Genomic DNA, 22,447 nt, shown 5'->3' on the forward strand with positions numbered 1-22,447 from the left:
CAACAAATTGCCTTTAAAAGGCTGCTGCTTTAGAGCTTAATTCAAACATTTTTCAAAACTAGCCAGTCAGGTCCTACAAAAACAAAACTCTGGGACCAAATGTACAACGTATAAAGTTATTTTAGAACCACTAATTAACCTGTGTTGGCAAATTGATGCTAAATAATTGTTTAACTGTGTTAGGAGTGTTTTTATTTATAAGAGAACAACTTTATATGTGTATGTTAACTATATGCAGCACATTGTTGCTATAATTTGCAACCATGAGCATGTGAGATTTCTTTGTAGACTGGTACTGCCATACACACTCAACCTGAGTTATGAAGAATGCAGGAGTGTGTGCGTGCTTGTGTGTGTGTGAGAGAGTGTTGGAGCTGTCTCTATATTGGTTTTTACAGAGAAGCAACAGCTGCAGTGTCCAGTCATAAGACCCAAGTCTCTACATGCCATAGCTAAGATAGCACTGTGTAGTGAAATCATGGAGGTGTTTATTATTTTTGAGCACATATAATAGGCTCTCTATTTTTTAGGTTGATTTCATGCACTGCAACGGTTTTTATCAACATGTCAGTGCAGAATGGAAATGCAGACTAAAGTCTAATACCGGAGAACAAAGTGAATCAACAGAATAATGATCTAGAATAACTCAGGAGCAGTAGAGTTGTTTGTGAGTGGCTGATTGAGAGGTTTTTCAAGGAATGTCCAAAACATGCCAAGCAAGACATGCCCAAAGTTATTTTTTTAGTTTTGCCATGAGGTTTACATAAGTAATAAGTTATGATAATCTATCATGCTCACATTTTTTCCACCATAAATATCTGCCTCAAATGACATCCAGATCTTCTGTAGTGTCACCAGGTCTTGGCAGTGAGTTGTAGGGCACTATATGACTTATGGGGCAGCTATCGCAGACAACCTCAATACAGTTACCACTTGCAATGTGATTTGTCTCTGTGAAAATGTAGCCTTGTGTCAGAGCTCAACTTCATGCAGATCAATGTGCACCTAAATAGAAGACAGATGTGCAAATGGCACAAAGGTATTTAATTAAATTTTAATATTTTGTTGTTGTTGTTGCTTTTATTTATGTCTGCACAACATGCTATATATCCCTAAAGATCAATGATGTGACGTCCCAGGCAGGAAAGACCTTTATTGGGCAGAAATAGTTTATAAATGGCGTACTACACATATTTATAAAAAAAAGCAAGAAAATACTTGCTATTACATAGTCTACAATGAGGATACCTTCACTGAAATACCTTACAATTTTTTTTCACCTTAATACTTTAGCCAGCATGCTAACATAGGTACAATTGTGGTGCAATACTGGGTAGTGTCTCCAGCACTGAGAGTAAGAAATGTGTGTGAAACATTTGTTGACGGTCTAAAGATAGATCTCAGTGCAGTGTAGGAATGACTCATAGTGACCCCTGCCTTTTAAAATAATTAATAAATCTTTGAGTTCTGAACAAAACAGCCTGCAACTTTAGATATTCTGTGCATGATTGTGGAAAGGCTAAAAATACAATTATTTAATTCCAGGGATATTTTTTTTATTAGTTCATAAGTTGTAAATCTTGCATTCTCTCGTTATTTTTTGCATTTTCTCGTTATATTTTTGAGCACATGGTGTACCCTGGGAGAATGCAATCAATTAGCATTTCGGTATTACAAGTATATGTTGTTTAAATGCTAACAAAATACTCTTTTCAATATTAACCACTCTTTTTTTTTTTTTTTTTTTGGATTCTGGCATGTTTGAATTCATCAAACACCTTTATCCTGGAACATCTTTTTTTTGTTTTCTGTGTTGTTTTGTTTTTCTTTAATAACTTAAAATGAATAGAAACAGAAAAGGAAAGGGATGGGTAAAATACACACAAGTTAATAAGTGTTTATGATATTTAACAGTTAAAAAGAAATGAAGATTTACTTTTCTCTAGGTGATGTTTTACATTCTTCACCATAAGAAATCCTTCAGTGATAGTCTGACATGTTGAGGAAACAAAAGTGGTATTTAATGAAATATAGAGAAAAAATTGTGCTGTTATACTTTAATATTTGATGAAAGAGTAAAGAGAGTATTGTTTCTTTTTAAAGGGAGCATTTGTGGTAAACCATACAGCTGAATGCTAAGGAGTTTTGCATGCAAATGTATAGACTGTCAGTTGAATAATGGTAAGATTAGCTGCAAGACATCCATTAAACTCATGAAGATTATTTTAGATTCAATATTTTAAACATGATCAAATATTTTAAACATAAACATGAATAAATTGGAACGTCATACACCTGTTACTTACTCATTTAACTCTATCAATGTGTTGTGCATAATCTGAACCATAATTTTAAAAAAAACATTGTTTTGCACTGCTAGTCAAGAGTAGTAGAGCTGTGTTTACATGTATCTCCAATAAATATATATTTTTACATTAGACCATTTCCTGTTGCCACCCAGGAGAGTGTGAGATGTCACTTCCAGCAGGGAGAGTTGAGATAGACAGACAAACAGACTGATAGACAGACGTCTAAAGTTACAAAACCAGTAAGAAATGGCAACTTTCGAATGACGCTTATAATGAACATATATCATAACGCTTCCTTCCTATGCACACACAAAAGACTCACAAGCACATACAATGTATGACACCAAAAATAGCCTATCATAGTGTATAACCAAAAGCTGCTATCCCACACTTGCAGAAGACAAATCAGAGTAGGTGATTTGCGTAGCTTTGAGTGGAAAAATCCCACATATGTCTTAGACTAAAGGTCAGTGTTGTCTGTTGTCAATTCACTGTTTATGACAATACAATGAGGGGAAAGGCTCCTGCCAAAATAAATGAGATACCCAGAAAAGAATCCAACAGAGTAACAGGATGTTACCCTGGCCCATAGTACTGCTATTAGCAAACTACTGCAATTAGCTGTCTGTCAGTCTACCTTAGTGTGCACAATAGGCACACAGCCATTTACACATCCAGGTGCTAAACTGTTTATTTTAGTGGCAGATGTGTCACAACATTGTGCATCTAAATACAGTTCAAGTTTGTGTGCCAACATTCCTGCAGACCACTCCTGTGGGTATAGCATCACATGACTGCAGCTGCTTATTTCAATCAATTAGTTATATAACACGCACACACACACACACACACACACACACACACACACACACACACACACACACACACACATATATATACCCCCACACACGTATACAGCAGAGTGCAGACAGTCACACCTTACGCAAACAAGCTAGTCTTGAATGACCCTGCAACTATGACTCTTGTACTCCTTTGCATGAACTGATTTTGAGTAGTCATGTGTCATGTGAAATGCCAAGTGTTATTATTCTAAATTCAATTAGTGCTGTCAGACAGCAATTTATACAACAATGTACTACAGAAGTATGATGTTGAGTCCCTAGAACTGAGGAGTGGTTTTATTCAGTTTATACATATACATTCATACATAAACATGTTTTTTTTTAGTCTCACTAGCAATCATGATATAATTTGACAGTCTGTGGTGGACTTTAAGTCTTACCCAACTTTTAATGTCCATTGCTAATGCTACCTAGATGGATGTTTATGAAAATCTTTGAGAGCCATTTACCAATTCACAAATCTCAAAGGACCCACCTCTCCCATTTAAAACGACACTGGCTCATTTAATGTAGTTTTTTATTTTTTTGCATTTGAACAAAGCTAAAACATTTTAACCATATATCTAACATTTACTTACATCTATATGTATAGTACATATACTTCACATTTACTTAGTGCTATTACCAGGATCGAAACCTTTTGTCCTCATTGCAGAAATGTCATTTATAAATTTTTTTACACTTTAGTTGCTCCATAAACTGGTCTAAATTCATTCCTCTTCTTTTTCTTCTTCTTCTTCTTCTTCTTCTTTTTCTTCTTCAGCTTCTCCCATTAGGGGTTGCCACAAGATCATCCGTATCCATACCCCCCTGTCGCCTACATCTGCCTCTTTTAAACCAAAAATCCATCCAGACCATACAATTTAAATCGTGTTTCAGGGTTTTTACCTATTTTTTACCTATTAATTTCAGCTTTTAAATATAAGAAATTGCACAATTCTTAAAATTGTAATTATACAGTAAATGAATACAGAATTTTTTGACAGCCATTTTTTGACATATTTTCTGTATGTTTCCTTACATATAGTTTTATTAAATAGAGTTGCATTACTTGTACTTTCTTTCAGCTTCTCCCATTAGGGATCATCTGTATTCGTGATCCGCATGTTTGATTTGGCAAATCAAACATGACCCTTCCCATTTATCTGGGCTTGGGACCGGCACTTAGAGTGCGCTGGCTTTGGCAACCTAATAGGTTTGGTTCCCTGACCGGGTATCGAACCCGGGCCGTGGCAGTGAAAGCGCTGCATCCTAACCACTAGACCACCAGAGAAACCAATTGCATTACTTATATAATTTACATATTTTTACATAGTTTACATTTTAGTTTACAAAATTTATAGTTTGTAATTATTTAAGTATACAATATAGTAATAAAAAACCTATAAAGCTATATGTAAACCAATTGCATTACTTATATAGTTTACATATAGCTTTATAGTTTTTTTTAGCACTATATTGTTTACTTAAATAATTACAAACTTTAGAACTAATGTTCATACATTTTTTTATGTTATAGCCAATTTACAAAATGCAATGCATTATAGTTTAACAAAAGGGTGTTTTTTTTGTTTTTTTTTTTATAAAGACTGTATATAAAACACTAAACAAAAGCAAAAAAACATCCAAACATCAGTGCCCTAATAGCCAGTTAATACCAAGGTTTAAGGTGTTATTTTTTTGCATATACAAGGTATTGCGATTCATTATTCTGTGCATTATATAGTTTGTTTTATGTTTACACAATGTTTGTCTAGCTTTAGTTACAGTTTATCTGTCATGAAACAGGAAATCAAATACCTAGGTTTAGGATTAGCGTATGATCCACACTGTGGTCAACAGAATAATGGCTTTATAAAAAGGGTACAGCCTCTTGGCTTTGCCACTTGATGAGGAATGAGAAATATGCAGATTGACAGGGGACACCATTAGAATGCTTGATGGCAACCAGAGAAGGGTGTGGCATGGCATACTTAGCAAAGCTTCGGTTCTTAAAGAACTAAAGCACCATGGAAAGAATCTGAAAAGTATTAGGTAACTAGGGTCAACAAGCCTAACACTGTCATTTCCCTACAACGATTATTTTTCATTGGTACTGTACATATTTCTCCACTTAAAATGTTTCATTTTTTTAGTATATAGTATATAGTATATTTTAGTATATAGTTTATATAGTATATGTTTTACTTATTGTAATACACACTTATAAAAATAAAAAAATACAATTGGGATAGAGAGATTACAATCAGGGTATTGTGGTTCCATTTTTGCTTTTAATTTCACATACCTTTCAGAGAAAGGAAGGTACTGTGCTCATCGTGGATGTTTCTATTGCTCAAATGGGAGGTTAGATACCTTGTATAAAAGAACTCATTAACACTTTGTTGATACTTCCCCACATTAAAGCTCACACACTGTGCTTTGTTCGATTGCAGATAACACAATGTAACAGGTGACCTTGATGAAAAGGAGAAGTGTCAGAAATGTAAACAATACCTAAACAACCACTGGATAATAAATTGTGATCATTAATACATCTTGTGGTAGAGAGATTCTTCAAAGCAACTAACCTGAATATAAATTGCTTGTATACCCTTTATATAAGTCAAATTAGAAGTTAAAAAACAGTTTTTTTTTTTAACAGTTTTTTCAGTCTTTTTTTTTTTTTTTTTGTATTCAGTCCAATAGCTGTTGCTGCCACCATGTGTCTCACAGACTTGTTTTAATTAGATTCTGATTAAATGACATAAGTTAGGATTCAGGTCACAAATGAAGCTCTTTAAGGGTCAAGAAATAATAAAACTGCAAAATTAGACTTTAAATTAGTTTGTTGTTGTTGTGGCTCTAATACTCTAAAACTGATGTGATTTATTACAAATTATACTGTATATCTTTTCTTGCTTCATTTTCAGACACAGACAGAGCATTAGAGGACAGCTATTCTAACCTAGCTGTGAGTTCAATACCTGCGGTCTAATTAGAAATTATGTAACATTTTTTGCACCATGTTGCTAATAAAAATGCATCATTATTATTAACTACCAATAATTAATTAATAATAATATTTTTTTTTATCAAATGTGTCAAGACACAAGTCATAAAGGTTCAATACTCAGGTATTCACTAATTAGAAATTTTGCTACTACAGTACTTACTAGTAGCTGAATTTAGTACTAGCTGAATATCTATTACCATTACTTGAGTAATCTGTTAAAGAATATAATTATACTAATTATACCAGTTAATTATACAAGACAATTCTTTGTCACATATGAGCAGGTAAAAAACAAAAGGCAGTCACCTCCATCACCTCCCTCTGTTCCTCAAACCAGCCAGCGCCTCTGCATCACCACTGAAGACCCTGAAAGCGCAGAAAGAGTTGTGAGTGTTCTGATATAAAATTCTCAAATTCAGTTATAAATAACAATTTTGCCACACCATTTTAATAAATAACAAGGTGAGAAAAGTAGTGACAAAGCACTTAATATGATAATAATGCATAATGGTTATTTCAGCAAATTCAGTATTAATGTTTCTTTCATAGAGAAAGGCCTATTCCACACTTACACAATTAATAAGAAAAAAGATTATCTGTTAAACATTCTGAATTTCCATCCACAATTAAACAGTGTTTTTTGGCCACCAACTATGCATCTCTTTTAAACCATTCCCAAACTGGAAAAACCATTTTAACAAATGTAATCTGGATAGGAGAAAATGTTGCATTTTGAAAATGCTAATGCATGATTGTCTTGTGATCTCCACAATTTGAAGATTACTAAAGCTTTTTGGAGGCTTTTTGTGGCACATTTTAATTTTTCATTTGACTGCTTTGTTCAGAATACAAGTTACACTGGGGCATGCATGAAAGCAATTTCAAGTCTGACAAAACAAATAAAAATGACAAATACGGTAAAATATAAAATACCCAGTGCATATGTCCAGCAGTTTGTTTGTAATTCGCTATAGATGGGAATGTTTGGAGAAACATACTAAATATGCTATTTTGTCTAAAGCATAAAACAACAATCAGTGTGGACTAGGCCCAAGACATGCTAGTTGGCACACAAGCGCACTTATAATACTGCATAATTTTTTTTTTTTAGGTTCAGAAGGAGAAACTCCATGCAGAACTAAAACAAGTGCTTAGTAAAAAAAGAAGCCAGCTGAAACATAGCCACACAGATCTTGCAAGCATGGATCCTTCAAAGGACAAGATTGAGTCTCTGGTAAGAGTGAACCATAATAATAACATATAATAATAAAAATATCTCATATGAGAGACTGAAGTCAGTAACATAGTAGGAAATGTTAGCCTGGTGTAGTGTTCAAGTAGAGTTACATTAAGGGTAAGTGCATAAGAGCAGTGAGTTGCATGTAGTCCATTTACCCCATGTCCCTCTTCTGCACATGACCAACCATTTCAATCACGCCTCTCTCACCTTGTGTCCTACCTGTGCAGTCCTTCTTATTAACTTACTTCTAATATTACAAACAAACAATATGTAATCAAATATTAATACTGTTTTACTATTAATGTGTTATTTACTTTTACTTTTGCTAACAAACAAATGGGTGGTCTTTCACCAATGCTTCTGTGTTATTTTACACATCTTGATGTAAATATCAGGAAATGGAAGCTGGAATTCTGGTTTATTATCTTATATTTATATTAATATTTTAATATTAATATTTTGATGAACATTTACACTATAGGGCAAAATTGTTTTTGTCACTGATACAGATTTACATCCATAATGAGGAAGCCAGAGGCAGCAGGACAAAAAAAAATATCCTTGGGATGGCATGAAAAAGAAACTTAAATAAAAAATACATACTCAAAAGTAAACCTATTGTCTTCTGGCTGACAACCTGTAGGTACTAGGGGTGTAATGGTACATAATATTCTAGATTTGTTACCTACCCTGGTATGTCATGGAAGAAATGCAAAACATAAAATTGCTTGTAATTTTTTTTATTAACGATGTTTATTATTATTAACATCTGTGATCAACTTTTCAACAGTTTACATTTTTAAAACAATTTTAAATAAAAATCACTGCTTGGTTAAATAATATATAAAATAATATTTTATTATATTTTATAAAAAACAAAATGTAATAATGTAATGTAATGTAATTTAATTAACACAATTGATTGATTAAATGGAATTAAATAAATGGATAATTCTAATTTAATAGAGATGCATCTCAATAAATTAGAATATAATTGAAAAGTTGATTCATTTTGGTAATTCAATACAAAAAGTGAAACCCACATATTATATAGATTTATCACACACAGAATTATATCTTTCAAGTGTTTATTTCTTGTCATTTTAATGATTATTGCTTACAGCTAATGAAAATCCAAAATTCAGTATCTCAGAAAATTTGAATATTGTGAAAAAGTTCAATATTGGAGACTCGTGGTGTCACACTCGAATCAGCTAATTAAATCCAAACACCTGCAAAGGTTTCCAGAGCCTTTAAATGGTGTCTCCGTCTGGTTCAGGCTCCACAATCATGGAGGAAGACTGCTGACTTGACAGCTGGAAGACGATCATTTACACCCTGCACATGGAGGGTAAGACACAAAAGGTCATCGCTGAAAAAGCTGGCTGTTCACAGAGTGCTGTATCCAAGCACATTAATGGAAACTTGAATGGAAGGAAAAAATGTGTATTCAAGAAAAAGCATTCAAGAATTCAGGATTCAAGAATTTGGTGGAGATTCACAAAGAGTGGACTGCAGCTGGAGTCAGTGCTTCAAGAGCCATATGCACAGACGTATCCATGGACTACAACTGACACATTCCTTGTGTCAAGCCACTCCTGAACCAGAGGCAACATCAGAGGTGTCTTACCTGGGCAAAGGAGAAAAAGGACTGGACTGTTGCTCAGTGGAAAGAAACTTGGCATTTCATTTGGAAATCAATGTCTCAGAGTCTGAAAGAAAAGAGGAGAGTCACAGAATCCAAGTTGCTTAAGGCCAAGTGTAAAGTTTGCGCAGTCAGTGGTGGTTTCAGGAGTCATGTCATCTGCTGGTGTTGGTCCACTGTGTTTTATCAAGTCCAAGGTCAGCACAGCTGTCTACCCGTTTTAGAGTACTTGATGCTTCCCTCTGCTGACCAGCTTTACGGAGATGCTGATTTAATTTTCCAGCAGGATTTGACACCTGCCCACACTGCCAAAAGCACCAAATATTGGTTTAAATGGCCATGGTGTTGGTATGCTTGACTGTCCAGAAAACTCACCAGACCTAAATCCCATAGAGAATCTAAAGGGGTTTTGTCAAGAGGAAAATGAGCTGAAGACCACTGTCAAAGAAACCTGGGCTTTCATACCACCTCAGCAGTGCCACAGACTGATCACCCCTATGTCACACTGAATTGAGGCAGGAAATAAAGCAAAAAGAGCCCCTACAAAGTATTCAGTACATATACAGTAAATTAACATACTTTCCAGAGGGCTAACAATTCACTAAAAATGTTTTTTTGATTCGTCTTATGAAGTATTTTAATTTTTTGAGAAAGTGAATTGGTGGGTTTTTGTTAATTGTGAGCAAAAATCATCACAATTAAAAGAAATAAACACTTAAAATATATCAGTCTGTGTGTGATGAATCTATGTAATATGAGTTTTGCTTTTTGTATTGAATTAATAAAATAAATAAACCTTTTAATGATATTATAATTTATTGAGATGCACTTGTAGTTTATTTTATTTAATTTTTCAGAAATTTGTTAGACCCCATTTGGATAATACAGATGTGTATGTAAGTGTTTGTGTGTGTTTTACATTTAATATTCTATTTCCTAAAGGTATGATCTACCTCACTGTTCTACTTATTTTTGCAAACATAAAAAAATTCTTCTTTCCTTGCATCCTTCATTTATTCACTCCCTTGATATGTGGAATTGTCAGGATTTTCTCCTGTTAAAAGAAATTCTTGAAGCTGGCCATAAAACACTAAAGAATCAGTAGCGCAAGCTTTAGCCGTTAGCTACACAAAACAACGCCACAGAGACATGGTGACATGACTGTATTTTTAAGTTTAATAATAATAATAATATGATTTTTTTTTTTTAAATGCACTCAACGTGTGAGGTGGACACTAAATAAACTTGCAGTTTACCTCAGATTTTAACGATGTTCTGCACATAAAAATTATTGCATTCGGTACACGTGTACTGAACCGAAAGACCTGTACCAAAAATTCGGTACAAATACGTGTACCATTACACCCCTAGCAGGTACATTATAAAATCTTTACTCAGAGGAAAACTACACCAGAAAGAAGGACTGCTAATGACAAATATAGAGCTAGCAATATTTCTAATAAGTTTTAAAAATCTTTACAAAACCAGGAGGAGAAGAGACGTCTATCAGAGATAGTGGAGATGGTAGTAGAGACAGAAGCTGAAGTAGGAGCCAGTGGCTACAGTGTGGTGGGTGGAGGGACAAAGGGGATCTTCATCAAAGACGTCTTAAAAGACTCACCTGCAGCGAAACATCTTAGCCTCCAGAAAGGTACGAAACCTTACAGTGCTCAATGTTTAGTTTCACAAATTTCTTATGTCATCCAAATGCTTGCTTGCAATTTCTACCAAGTATGCCATAAATACATGATCTCAAAAATACACTTCTATATGTTCTTTTGTTTTTTTCTTTTATTTCTGAACCAAAGTAATGCTTATTTGGTTGTTTGATTAATTATAGGTTCAAGGATTTTGGCTGAATTTTGGTTAATCTTTTTTAGGAGATCAGTTGCTGAGTGCCAGAGTGTATTTTGATAATGTCAAATATGAAGATGCTTTGAAGATCCTCCAGTGTGCAGAACCTTATAAAGTGTCATTCTTCTTGAAAAGGACTGTGGCACAAACTGAAGACAGTGGTCATCAGAATACACCAGTTATTGAACAGAAAGGACCTAAGACTAAGTTGCAAAAAATGGTATAATAAAATATCTAACAAAAAGTTTTCAGTGTTACATATATTTTTAATATATATCCATTCTACCTATAATATGCCACTGCCAGGGCACCTGTTAATACATTATCTTTAATTTCAGAGTGTGAGAAGTGTCAAACAATTCAAAGCCAAGAAGAAAAGAGGAGGGAGATTTGGACTGAAAAGACTAAAAGAGAGAAAGAGAACAAGAGCTGAAGAAGAAATAGACATTGGGAAATCAGCAGGTAGAATAAAATTTTCTCCAGTTGATGTAGAGTTTGCACTCCCAAAGATTAAACTGAAAAAACACGGTAAAGTGATTGCAGATCAAACTGGACCTATTCAAGGAATAAATTCCATTGATGAGAAGACAAGAAAGATTAAATTTCCAAAACTAGATGCAAAGCATACACCTGTACATGTTGGTAATATTAACATACATGGTCCTGAGATCAAGGGTGGACAATTTCATAGGCCAGATATTGACATCTCAGTGCCAAAAGGAAAAATAACAAAAAGTGTTGATCTAGAAGGTGAGGTCAATAAAGGGAGTAGATTTCAAATGCCCAAAATCGATTCTTCATTACCAAAAGTCAAGGTACCAGAGGGAAAAGGTAATGTGGAAGGCCGTAAAATTAACATGAGAAAGGTTGAAATGTCATCCATTGATATTTCATTATCGAAGGGGAGTGCAAAAAAAGAAATTGATGCCAAAGGACTGCCTGGAAAAAAAGGACAAACTGATTTACCCAAGCTTGATATTTCCTTACAAACCCCTGAGCTTGATGTAGGTTTTGAGGGTCCTGAGATCAAAAGCAAAAATTTTAATTTGCCCGGAATTGACATATCACTGCCAATAGTAAAAGGAGGTTTTGATCTTGATGGCAAGGCCAATACAGAAGGTAAGACTAAGATGTCAAAAGTTGATCCTTCCCTACCAAGAATTAAGTTGCCTGAGGGAAAGATTAATGTGGAAGGACGGGATATCAAAGTTGGCAAAGTTGAAATGCCATCTATTGACATCTCCTTACCAAAAGGAAAAGCTAAAGGAGAAATTAACTTTGAAGGACATTCTGGGGGACGAGAACCTGTTACCTTACCAAAGTTTGACATTTCTTTACCAACAGTAAAACCAACTGAGGTCGATATTAGTGCAGAGGGTCCTGAGATCAAAGGCAAAAAGTTTAACCTTCCAGACTTTGACATTAAAATGCCGAAAGGAAAAGTGAAAGGAGGTGTTAATCTTGAAGGTGATGCCAGTAAAGGGGGTAAGTTTCAAATGCCCAAAGTTGATCTTTCACTACCAAGAATTGAGTTGCCTGAGGGACAGATTAATGTGGAAGGACCTGATATCAAAGTTGGCAAAGTTGACATGCCATCCATTGACATTTCATACCCAAAAGGGACTGCTAAAGGTGAAACTGAATTTCAAGGACTGTCTGGAACAGGAGGACAGATAAATTTTCCAAAACTTGATATTTCCTTACCAAAATTAAAATCCCCTGAGCTTGATGTAGGTGTGGAAGGTCCAGAGATGAAAGGCGGAAAGATTAATGTCTCAAACATTGACATCTCACTGCCAAAAGGTAAAGTGAAAGAAGATGTGAATCTTGAAGGTGTGGCTGGTAAAGGGGGTAAGTTTCAAATGCACAAAGTTGATCTTTCACTCCCAAGAATTAAGCTGCCTGAGGGAGAGATTAATGTAGAAGGACCTGATATCAAAGTTGGGAAAGTTGACATGCCATCCATTGACATATCATTACCAAAAGGAACTGCTAAAGGAGAAATTAACATTGAAGGACATTCTGGAGGGCGAGAACCTATAAGCTTACCAAAGTTTGACATTTCCTTACCAACAGTAAAACCACCTGAGGTCGATATTAGTGCGGAGGGACCTGAGATCAAGGGCAAAAAGTTTAACCTTCCAGACATTGACATTAAAATGCCAAAAGGAAAATTGAAAGGAGGTGTGAATCTTGAACCTGATGCCAGTAAAGGGGGTAAGTTTCAAATGCCCAAAGTTGATCTTTCACTACCAAGAATTAAGTTGCCTGAGGGAAAGATTAATGTGGAAGGACCTGATATCAAAGTTGGCAAAGTTGACATGCCATCCATTGACATTTCATTACCAAAAGGGACTGCTAAAGGTGAAACCGAATTTCAAGGACTGTCTGGAACAGGAGGACAGATCAATTGTCCAACGCTTGATATTTCCTTACCAAAATTAAAAACCCCTGTGCTTGATGTAGGTGTGGAAGGTCCAGAGATGAAAGGCGGAAAGTTCAATGTCCCAAACATTGACATCTCACTGCCAAAAGGTAAAGTGAAAGGGGATGTGAATCTTGAAGGTGAGGCTGCTAAAGGGGTAAGTTTCAAATGCCCAAAGTTGATATTTCACTCCCAAGAATTAAGTTGCCTGAGGGAAAGATGAATGTGGAAGGACCTGATATCAAAGTTGGGAAAGTTGACATGCCATCCATTGACATATCATTACCAAAAGGAACTGCTAAAGGAGAAATTAACATTGAAGGACATTCTGGAGGGCGAGAACCTATAAGTTTACCAAAGTTTGACATTTCTTTACCAACAGTAAAACCACCTGAGGTCGATATTAGTGCGGAGGGTCCTGAGTTCAAGGGCAAAAAGTTTAACCTTCCAGACATTGACATTAAAATGCCGCAAGGAAAATTGAAAGGGGATGTGAATCTTGAAGGTGATGCCAGTAAAGGGAGTAAGTTTCAAATGCCCAAAGTTGATCTTTCACTACCAAGAATTAAGTTGCCTGAGGGAAAGATTAATTTGGAAGGACCTGATATCAAAGTTGGCAAAGTTGACATGCCATCCATTGACATATCATTACCAAAAGGGACTGCTAAAGGAGAAATTAACATTGAAGGACATTCTGGAGGGCGAGAACCTATAAGCTTACCAAAGTTTGACATTTCTTTACCAACAGTAAAACCACCTGAGGTCGATATTAGTGCAGAGGGTCGTGAGATCAAGGGCAAAAAGTTTAACCTTCCAGACATGGACATTAAAATGCCGAAAGGAAAATTGAAAGGAGGTGTTAATCTTGAAGGTGATGCCAGTAAAGGGGATAAGTTTCAAATGCCCAAAGTTGATCTTTCACTACCAAGAATTAAGTTGCCTGAGGAAAGATTACTGTGGAAGGACCTGATATCAAAGTTGGCAAAGTTGACATGCCATCCATTGACATTTCATTACCAAAAGGGACTGCTAAAGGTGAAACCGAATTTCAAGGACTGTCTGGAACAGGAGGCCAGATCAGTATTCCAAAGCTTGATATTTCCTTACCAAAATTAAAATCCCCTGAGCTTGATGTAGGTGTGGAAGGTCCAGAGATGAAAGGCGGAAAGTTTAATGTCCCAAACATTGACATCTCACTGCCAAAAGGTAAAGTGAAAGGGGATGTGAATCTTGAAGGTGAGGCGGGTAAAGGGGGTAAGTTTCAAATGCCCAAAGTTGATCTTTCACTCCCAAGAATTAAGCTGCCTGAGAGAAAGATTAATGTGGAAGGACCTGATATCAAAGTTGGGAAAGTTGACATGCCATCCATTGACATATCATTACCAAAAGGGACTGCTAAAGGAGAAATTAACATTGAAGGACATTCTGGAGGGCGAGAACCTATGAGCTTACCAAAGTTTGACATTTCTTTACCAACAGTGAAACCACCTGAGGTCGATATTATTGCGGAGGGTCCTGAGTTCAAGGGCAAAAAGTTTAACCTTCCAGACATTGACATTAAAATGCCGCAAGGAAAATTGAAAGGGGATGTGAATCTTGAAGGTGATGCCAGTAAAGGGAGTAAGTTTCAAATGCCCAAAGTTGATCTTTCACTACCAAGAATTAAGTTGCCTGAGGAAAGATTAATTTGGAAGGACCTGATATCAAAGTTGGCAAAGTTGACATGCCATCCATTGACATATCATTACCAAAAGGGACTGCTAAAGGAGAAATTAACATTGAAGGACATTCTGGAGGGCGAGAACCTATAAGCTTACCAAAGTTTGACATTTCTTTACCAACAGTAAAACCACCTGAGGTCGATATTAGTGCAGAGGGTCGTGAGATCAAGGGCAAAAAGTTTAACCTTCCAGACATGGACATTAAAATGCCGAAGGAAAATTGAAAGGGATGTGAATCTTGAAGGTGATGCCAGTAAAGGGAGTAAGTTTCAAATGCCCAAAGTTGATCTTTCACTACCAAGAATTAAGTTGCCTGAGGGAAAGATTAATTTGGAAGGACCTGATATCAAAGTTGGCAAAGTTGACATGCCATCCATTGACATATCATTACCAAAAGGGACTGCTAAAGGAGAAATTAACATTGAAGGACATTCTGGAGGGCGAGAACCTATAAGCTTACCAAAGTTTGACATTTCTTTACCAACAGTAAAACCACCTGAGGTCGATATTAGTGCAGAGGGTCGTGAGATCAAGGGCAAAAAGTTTAACCTTCCAGACATGGACATTAAAATGCCGAAGGAAAATTGAAAGGAGGTGTTAATCTTGAAGGTGATGCCAGTAAAGGGGGTAAGTTTCAAATGCCCAAAGTTGATCTTTCACTACCAAGAATTAAGTTGCCTGAGGGAAAGATTACTGTGGAAGGACCTGATATCAAAGTTGGCAAAGTTGACATGCCATCCATTGACATTTCATTACCAAAAGGGACTGCTAAAGGTGAAACCGAATTTCAAGGACTGTCTGGAACAGGAGGCCAGATCAGTATTCCAAAGCTTGATATTTCCTTACCAAAATTAAAATCCCCTGAGCTTGATGTAGGTGTGGAAGGTCCAGAGATGAAAGGCGGAAAGTTTAATGTCCCAAACATTGACATCTCACTGCCAAAAGGTAAAGTGAAAGGGGATGTGAATCTTGAAGGTGAGGCGGGTAAAGGGGGTAAGTTTCAAATGCCCAAAGTTGATCTTTCACTCCCAAGAATTAAGCTGCCTGAGAGAAAGATTAATGTGGAAGGACCTGATATCAAAGTTGGGAAAGTTGACATGCCATCCATTGACATATCATTACCAAAAGGGACTGCTAAAGGAGAAATTAACATTGAAGGACATTCTGGAGGGCGAGAACCTATGAGCTTACCAAAGTTTGACATTTCTTTACCAACAGTGAAACCACCTGAGGTCGATATTATTGCGGAGGGTCCTGAGTTCAAGGGCAAAAAGTTTAACCTTCCAGACATTGACATTAAAATGCCGAAAGGAAAATTGAAAGAGGATGTGAATCTTGAAGGTGATGTCAGTAAAGGGGGTAAGTTTCAAATGCCCAAAGTTGATCTTTCATTCCCAAGAATTAAGTTGCCTGAGGGAAAGATTAATGTGGAAGGACCTGATATCAAAGTTGGCAAAGTTGACATGCCATCCATTGACATATCATTACCAAAAGGGACTGCTAAAGGAGAAATTAACATTGAAGGACATTCTGGAGGGCGAGAACCTATAAGCTTACCAAAGTTTGACATTTCTTTACCAACAGTAAAACCACCTGAGGTCGATATTAGTGCGGAGGGTCCTGAGTTCAAGGGCAAAAAGTTTAACCTTCCAGACATTGACATTAAAATGCCGAAAGAAAAATTGAAAGGGGATGTGAATCTTGAAGGTGATGTCAGTAAAGGGGGTAAGTTTCAAATGCCCAAAGTTGATCTTTCACTCCCAAGAATTAAGTTGCCTGAGGGAAAGATTAATGTGGAAGGACCTGATATCAAAGTTGGCAAAGTTGACATGCCATCCATTGACATATCATTACCAAAAGGGACTGCTAAAGGAGAAATTAACATTGAAGGACATTATGGAGGGCGAGAACCTATAAGCTTACCAAAGTTTGACATTTCTTTACCAACAGTAAAACCACCTGAGGTCGATATTAGTGCGGAGGGTCCTGAGTTCAAGGGCAAAAAGTTTAACCTTCCAGACATTGACATTAAAATGCCGAAAGGAAAATTGAAAGGGGATGTGAATCTTGAAGGTGATGCCAGTAAAGGGGGTAAGTTTCAAATGCCCAAAGTTGATCTTTTACTACCAAGAATTAAGTGGCCTGAGGGAAAGATTAATGTGGAAGGACCTGATATCAAAGTTGGGAAAGTTGACTTGCCATCCATTGACATATCATTACCAAAAGGGACTGCTAAAGGAGAAATTAACATTGAAGGACATTATGGAGGGCGAGAACCTATAAGCTTACCAAAGTTTGACATTTCTTTACCAACAGTAAAACCACCTGAGGTCGATATTAGTGCGGAGGGTCCTGAGTTCAAGGGCAAAAAGTTTAACCTTCCAGACATTGACATTAAAATGCCGAAAGGAAAATTGAAAGGGGATGTGAATCTTGAAGGTGATGCCAGTAAAGGGGGTAAGTTTCAAATGCCCAAAGTTGATCTTTCACTACCAAGAATTAAGTGGCCTGAGGGAAAGATTAATGTGGAAGGACCTGATATCAAAGTTGGGAAAGTTGACTTGCCATCCATTGACATATCATTACCAAAAGGGACTGCTAAAGGAGAAATTAACATTGAAGGACATTATGGAGGGCGAGAACCTATAAGCTTACCAAAGTTTGACATTTCTTTACCAACAGTAAAACCACCTGAGGTCGATATTAGTGCGGAGGGTCCTGAGTTCAAGGGCAAAAAGTTTAACCTTCCAGACATTGACATTAAAATGCCGAAAGGAAAATTGAAAGGGGATGTGAATCTTGAAGGTGATGCCAGTAAAGGGGGTAAGTTTCAAATGCCCAAAGTTGATCTTTCACTACCAAGAATTAAGTGGCCTGAGGGAAAGATTAATGTGGAAGGACCTGATATCAAAGTTGGGAAAGTTGACATGCCATCCATTGACATATCATTACCAAAAGGGACTGCTAAAGGAGAAATGAACATTGAAGGACATTCTGGAGGGCGAGAACCTATAAGCTTACCAAAGATTGACATTTCTTTACCAACAGTAAAACCACCTAAGGTCGATATTAATGCGGAGGGACCTGAGATCAAGGGCAAAAAGTTTAACCTTCCAGACATTGACATTAAAATGCCAAAAGGAAAATTGAAAGGAGGTGTGAATCTTGAACCTGATGCCAGTAAAGGGGGTAAGTTTCAAATGCCCAAAGTTGATCTTTCACTACCAAGAATTAAGTTGCCTGAGGGAAAGATTAATGTGGAAGGACCTGATATCAAAGTTGGCAAAGTTGACATGCCATCCATTGACATTTCATTACCAAAAGGGACTGCTAAAGGTGAAACTGAATTTCAAGGACTGTCTGGAACAGGAGGACAGATCAATTTTCCAAGGCTTGATATTTCCTTACCAAAATTAAAATCCCCTGAGCTTGATGTAGCTGTGGAAGGTCCAGAGATGAAAGGCGGAAAGTTTAATGTCCCAAACATTGACATCTCACTGCCAAAAGGTAAAGTGAAAGGGGATGTGAATCTTGAAGGTGAGGCTGGTAAAGGGGGTAAGTTTCAAATGCCCAAAGTTGATCTTTCACTACCAAGAATTAAGTTGCCTGAGGGAAAGATTAATGTGGAAGGACATGATATCAAAGTTGGGAAAGTTGACATGCCATCCATTGACATATCATTACCAAAAGGGACTGCTAAAGGAGAAATTAACATTGAAGGACATTCTGGAGGGCGAGAACCTATAAGCTTACCAAAGTTTGACATTTCTTTACCAACAGTAAAACCACCTGAGGTCGATATTAGTGCGGAGGGACCTGAGATCAAGGGCAAAAAGTTTAATCTTCCAGACATTGACATTAAAATGCCGAAAGGAAAATTGAAAGGAGGTGTTAATCTTGAAGGTGATGCCAGTAAAGGGGGTAAGTTTCAAATGCCCAAAGTTGATCTTTCACTACCAAGAATTAAGTTGCCTGAGGGAAAGATTAATGTGGAAGGACCTGATATCAAAGTTGGCAAAGTTGACATGCCATCCATTGACATTTCATTACCAAAAGGGACTGCTAAAGGTGAAACTGAATTTCAAGGACTGTCTGGAACAGGAGGACAGATCAATTTTCCAAGGCTTGATATTTCCTTACCAAAATTTAAATCCCCTGAGCTTGATGTAGGTGTGGAAGGTCCAGAGATGAAAGGCGGAAAGTTTAATGTCCCAAACATTGACATCTCACTGCCAAAAGGTAAAGTGAAAGGGGATGTGAATCTTGAAGGTGAGGCTGGTAAAGGGGGTAAGTTTCAAATGCCCAAAGTTGATCTTTCACTCCCAAGAATTAAGTTGCCTGAGGGAAAGATTAATGTGGAAGGACCTGATATCAAAGTTGGGAAAGTTGACATGCCATCCATTGACATATCATTACCAAAAGGGACTGCTAAAGGAGAAATTAACATTGAAGGACATTCTGGAGGGCGAGAACCTATAAGCTTACCAAAGTTTGACATTTCTTTACCAACAGTAAAACCACCTGAGGTCGATATTAGTGCGGAGGGTCCTGAGTTCAAGGGCAAAAAGTTTAACCTTCCAGACATTGACATTAAAATGCCGAAAGGAAAATTGAAAGGGGATGTGAATCTTGAAGGTGATGCAAGTAAAGGGGGTAAGTTTCAAATGCCCAAAGTTGATCTTTCACTACCAAGAATTAAGTTGCCTGAGGGAAAGATTAATGTGGAAGGACCTGATATCAAAGTTGGGAAAGTTGACATGCCATCCATTGACATATCATTACCAAAAGGGACTGCTAAAGGAGAAATTAACATTGAAGGACATTCTGGAGGCGAGAACCTATAAGCTTACCAAAGTTTGACATTTCTTTACCAACAGTAAAACCACCTGAGGTCGATATTAGTGCGGAGGGACCTGAGATCAAGGGCAAAAGTTTAACCTTCCAGACATTGACATTAAAATGCGAAAGGAAAATTGAAAGGAGGTGTTAATCTTGAAGGTGATGCCAGTAAAGGGGGTAAGTTTCAAATGCCCAAAGTTGATCTTTCACTACCAAGAATTAAGCTGCCTGAGGGAAAGATTAATGTGGAAGGACCTGATATCAAAGTTGGCAAAGTTGACATGCCATCCATTGACATTTCATTACCAAAAGGGACTGCTAAAGGTGAAACTGAATTTCAAGGACTGTCTGGAACAGGAGGACAGATCAATTTTCCAAGGCTTGATATTTCCTTACCAAAATTTAAATCCCCTGAGCTTGATGTAGGTGTGGAAGGTCCAGAGATGAAAGGCGGAAAGTTTAATGTCCCAAACATTGACATCTCACTGCCAAAAGGTAAAGTGAAAGGGGATGTGAATCTTGAAGGTGAGGCTGGTAAAGGGGGTAAGTTTCAAATGCCCAAAGTTGATCTTTCACTCCCAAGAATTAAGTTGCCTGAGGAAAGATTAATGTGGAAGGACCTGATATCAAAGTTGGGAAAGTTGACATGCCATCCATTGACATATCATTACCAAAAGGGACTGCTAAAGGAGAAATTAACATTGAAGGACATTCTGGAGGGCGAGAACCTATAAGCTTACCAAAGTTTGACATTTCTTTACCAACAGTAAAACCACCTGAGGTCGATATTAGTGCGGAGGGTCCTGAGTTCAAGGGCAAAAAGTTTAACCTTCCAGACATTGACATTAAAATGCCGAAAGGAAAATTGAAAGGGGATGTGAATCTTGAAGGTGATGCAAGTAAAGGGGGTAAGTTTCAAATGCCCAAAGTTGATCTTTCACTACCAAGAATTAAGTTGCCTGAGGGAAAGATTAATGTGGAAGGACCTGATATCAAAGTTGGGAAAGTTGACATGCCATCCATTGACATATCATTACCAAAAGCGACTGCTAAAGGAGAAATTAACATTGAAGGACATTCTGGGGGACGAGAACCTATAAGCTTACCAAAGTTTGACATTTCTTTACCAACAGTAAAACCACCTGAGGTCGATATTAGTGCGGAGGGACCTGAGATCAAGGGCAAAAGGTTTAACCTTCCAGACATTGACATTAAAATGCCGAAAGGAAAATTGAAAGGAGGTGTTAATCTTGAAGGTGATGACAGTAAAGGGGGTAAGTTTCAAATGCCCAAAGTTGATCTTTCACTACCAAGAATTAAGTTGCCTGAGGGAATGATTAATGTGGAAGGACCTGATATCAAAGTTGGCAAAGTTGACATGCCATCCATTGACATTTCATTACCAAAAGGGACTGCTAAAGTTGAAACTGAATTTCAAGGACTGTCTGGAACAGGAGGACAGATCAATGTTCCAAAGCTTGATATTTCCTTACCAAAATTAAAATCCCCTGAGCTTGATGTAGGTGTGGAAGGTCCAGAGATGAAAGGCGGAAAGTTTAATGTCCCAAACCTTGACATCTCACTGCCAAAAGGTAAAGTGAAAGGGGATGTGAATCTTGAAGGTGAGGCTTGTAAAGGGGGTAAGTTTCATATGCCCAAAGTTGATCTTTCACTCCCAAGAATTAAGCTGCCTGAGGGAAAGATTAATGTGGAAGGACCTGATATCAAAGTTGGGAAAGTTGACTTGCCATCCATTGACATATCATTACCAAAAGGGACTGCTAAAGGAGAAATTAACATTGAAGGACATTCTGGAGGGCGAGAACCTATAAGCTTACCAAAGTTTAACATTTCTTTACCAACAGTAAAACCACCTGAGCTCGATATTAGTGCGGAGGGTCCTGAGATCAAGGGCAAAAAGTTTAACCTTCCAGACATTGACATTAAAATGCCGAAAGGAAAATTGAAAGGAGGTGTTAATCTTGAAGGTGATGCCAGTAAAGGGGGTAAGTTTCCAATGCCCAAAGTTGATCTTTCACTACCAAGAATTAAGTTGCCTGAGGGAAAGATTAATGTGGAAGGACCTGATATCAAAGTTGGCAAAGTTGACATGCCATCCATTGACATTTCATTACCAAAAGGGACTGCTAAAGGTGAAACTGAATTTCAAGGACTGTCTGGAACAGGAGGACAGATCAATTTTCCAAGGATTGATATTTCCTTACCAAAATTAAAATCCCCTGAGCTTGATGTAGCTGTGGAAGGTCCAGAGATGAAAGGTGGAAAGTTTAATGTCCCAAACACTGACATCTCACTGCCAAAAGGTAAAGTGAAAGGGGATGTGAATATTGAAGGTGAGGCTGGTAAAGGGGGTAAGTTTCAAATGCCCAAAGTTGATCTTTCACTACCAAGAATTAAGTTGCCTGAGGGAAAGATTAATGTGGAAGGACGTGATATCAAAGGTGGGAAAGTTGACATGCCATCCATTGACATATCATTACCAAGAGGGACTGCTAAAGGAGAAATTAACATTGAAGGACATTCTGGAGGGCGAGA

General features: G+C 37.1%; 1 protein-coding gene across 1 annotated transcript in view; it reads left to right on the forward strand.

The window, feature by feature from the left end:
* The window catches only part of prx (periaxin), a 31,298-nt gene that overhangs the window by 1,145 nt on the left and 7,706 nt on the right, over positions 1-22,447 (forward strand). Inside the window, 13 exon segments of the mRNA XM_046863974.1 lie at positions 6,452-6,553; positions 7,279-7,401; positions 10,541-10,703; positions 10,933-11,126; positions 11,245-13,491; positions 13,494-14,271; positions 14,274-15,039; positions 15,268-15,626; positions 15,629-16,917; positions 17,017-19,845; positions 19,908-19,977; positions 20,066-20,487; positions 20,490-22,445. Of these exon segments, the coding sequence (XP_046719930.1) occupies positions 6,452-6,553; positions 7,279-7,401; positions 10,541-10,703; positions 10,933-11,126; positions 11,245-13,491; positions 13,494-14,271; positions 14,274-15,039; positions 15,268-15,626; positions 15,629-16,917; positions 17,017-19,845; positions 19,908-19,977; positions 20,066-20,487; positions 20,490-22,445 (11,298 nt within the window).

The sequence above is a fragment of the Silurus meridionalis genome, chromosome 13 (assembly GCF_014805685.1).
Source record: "Silurus meridionalis isolate SWU-2019-XX chromosome 13, ASM1480568v1, whole genome shotgun sequence".
Taxonomy (NCBI): Eukaryota; Metazoa; Chordata; class Actinopteri; order Siluriformes; family Siluridae; genus Silurus; species Silurus meridionalis.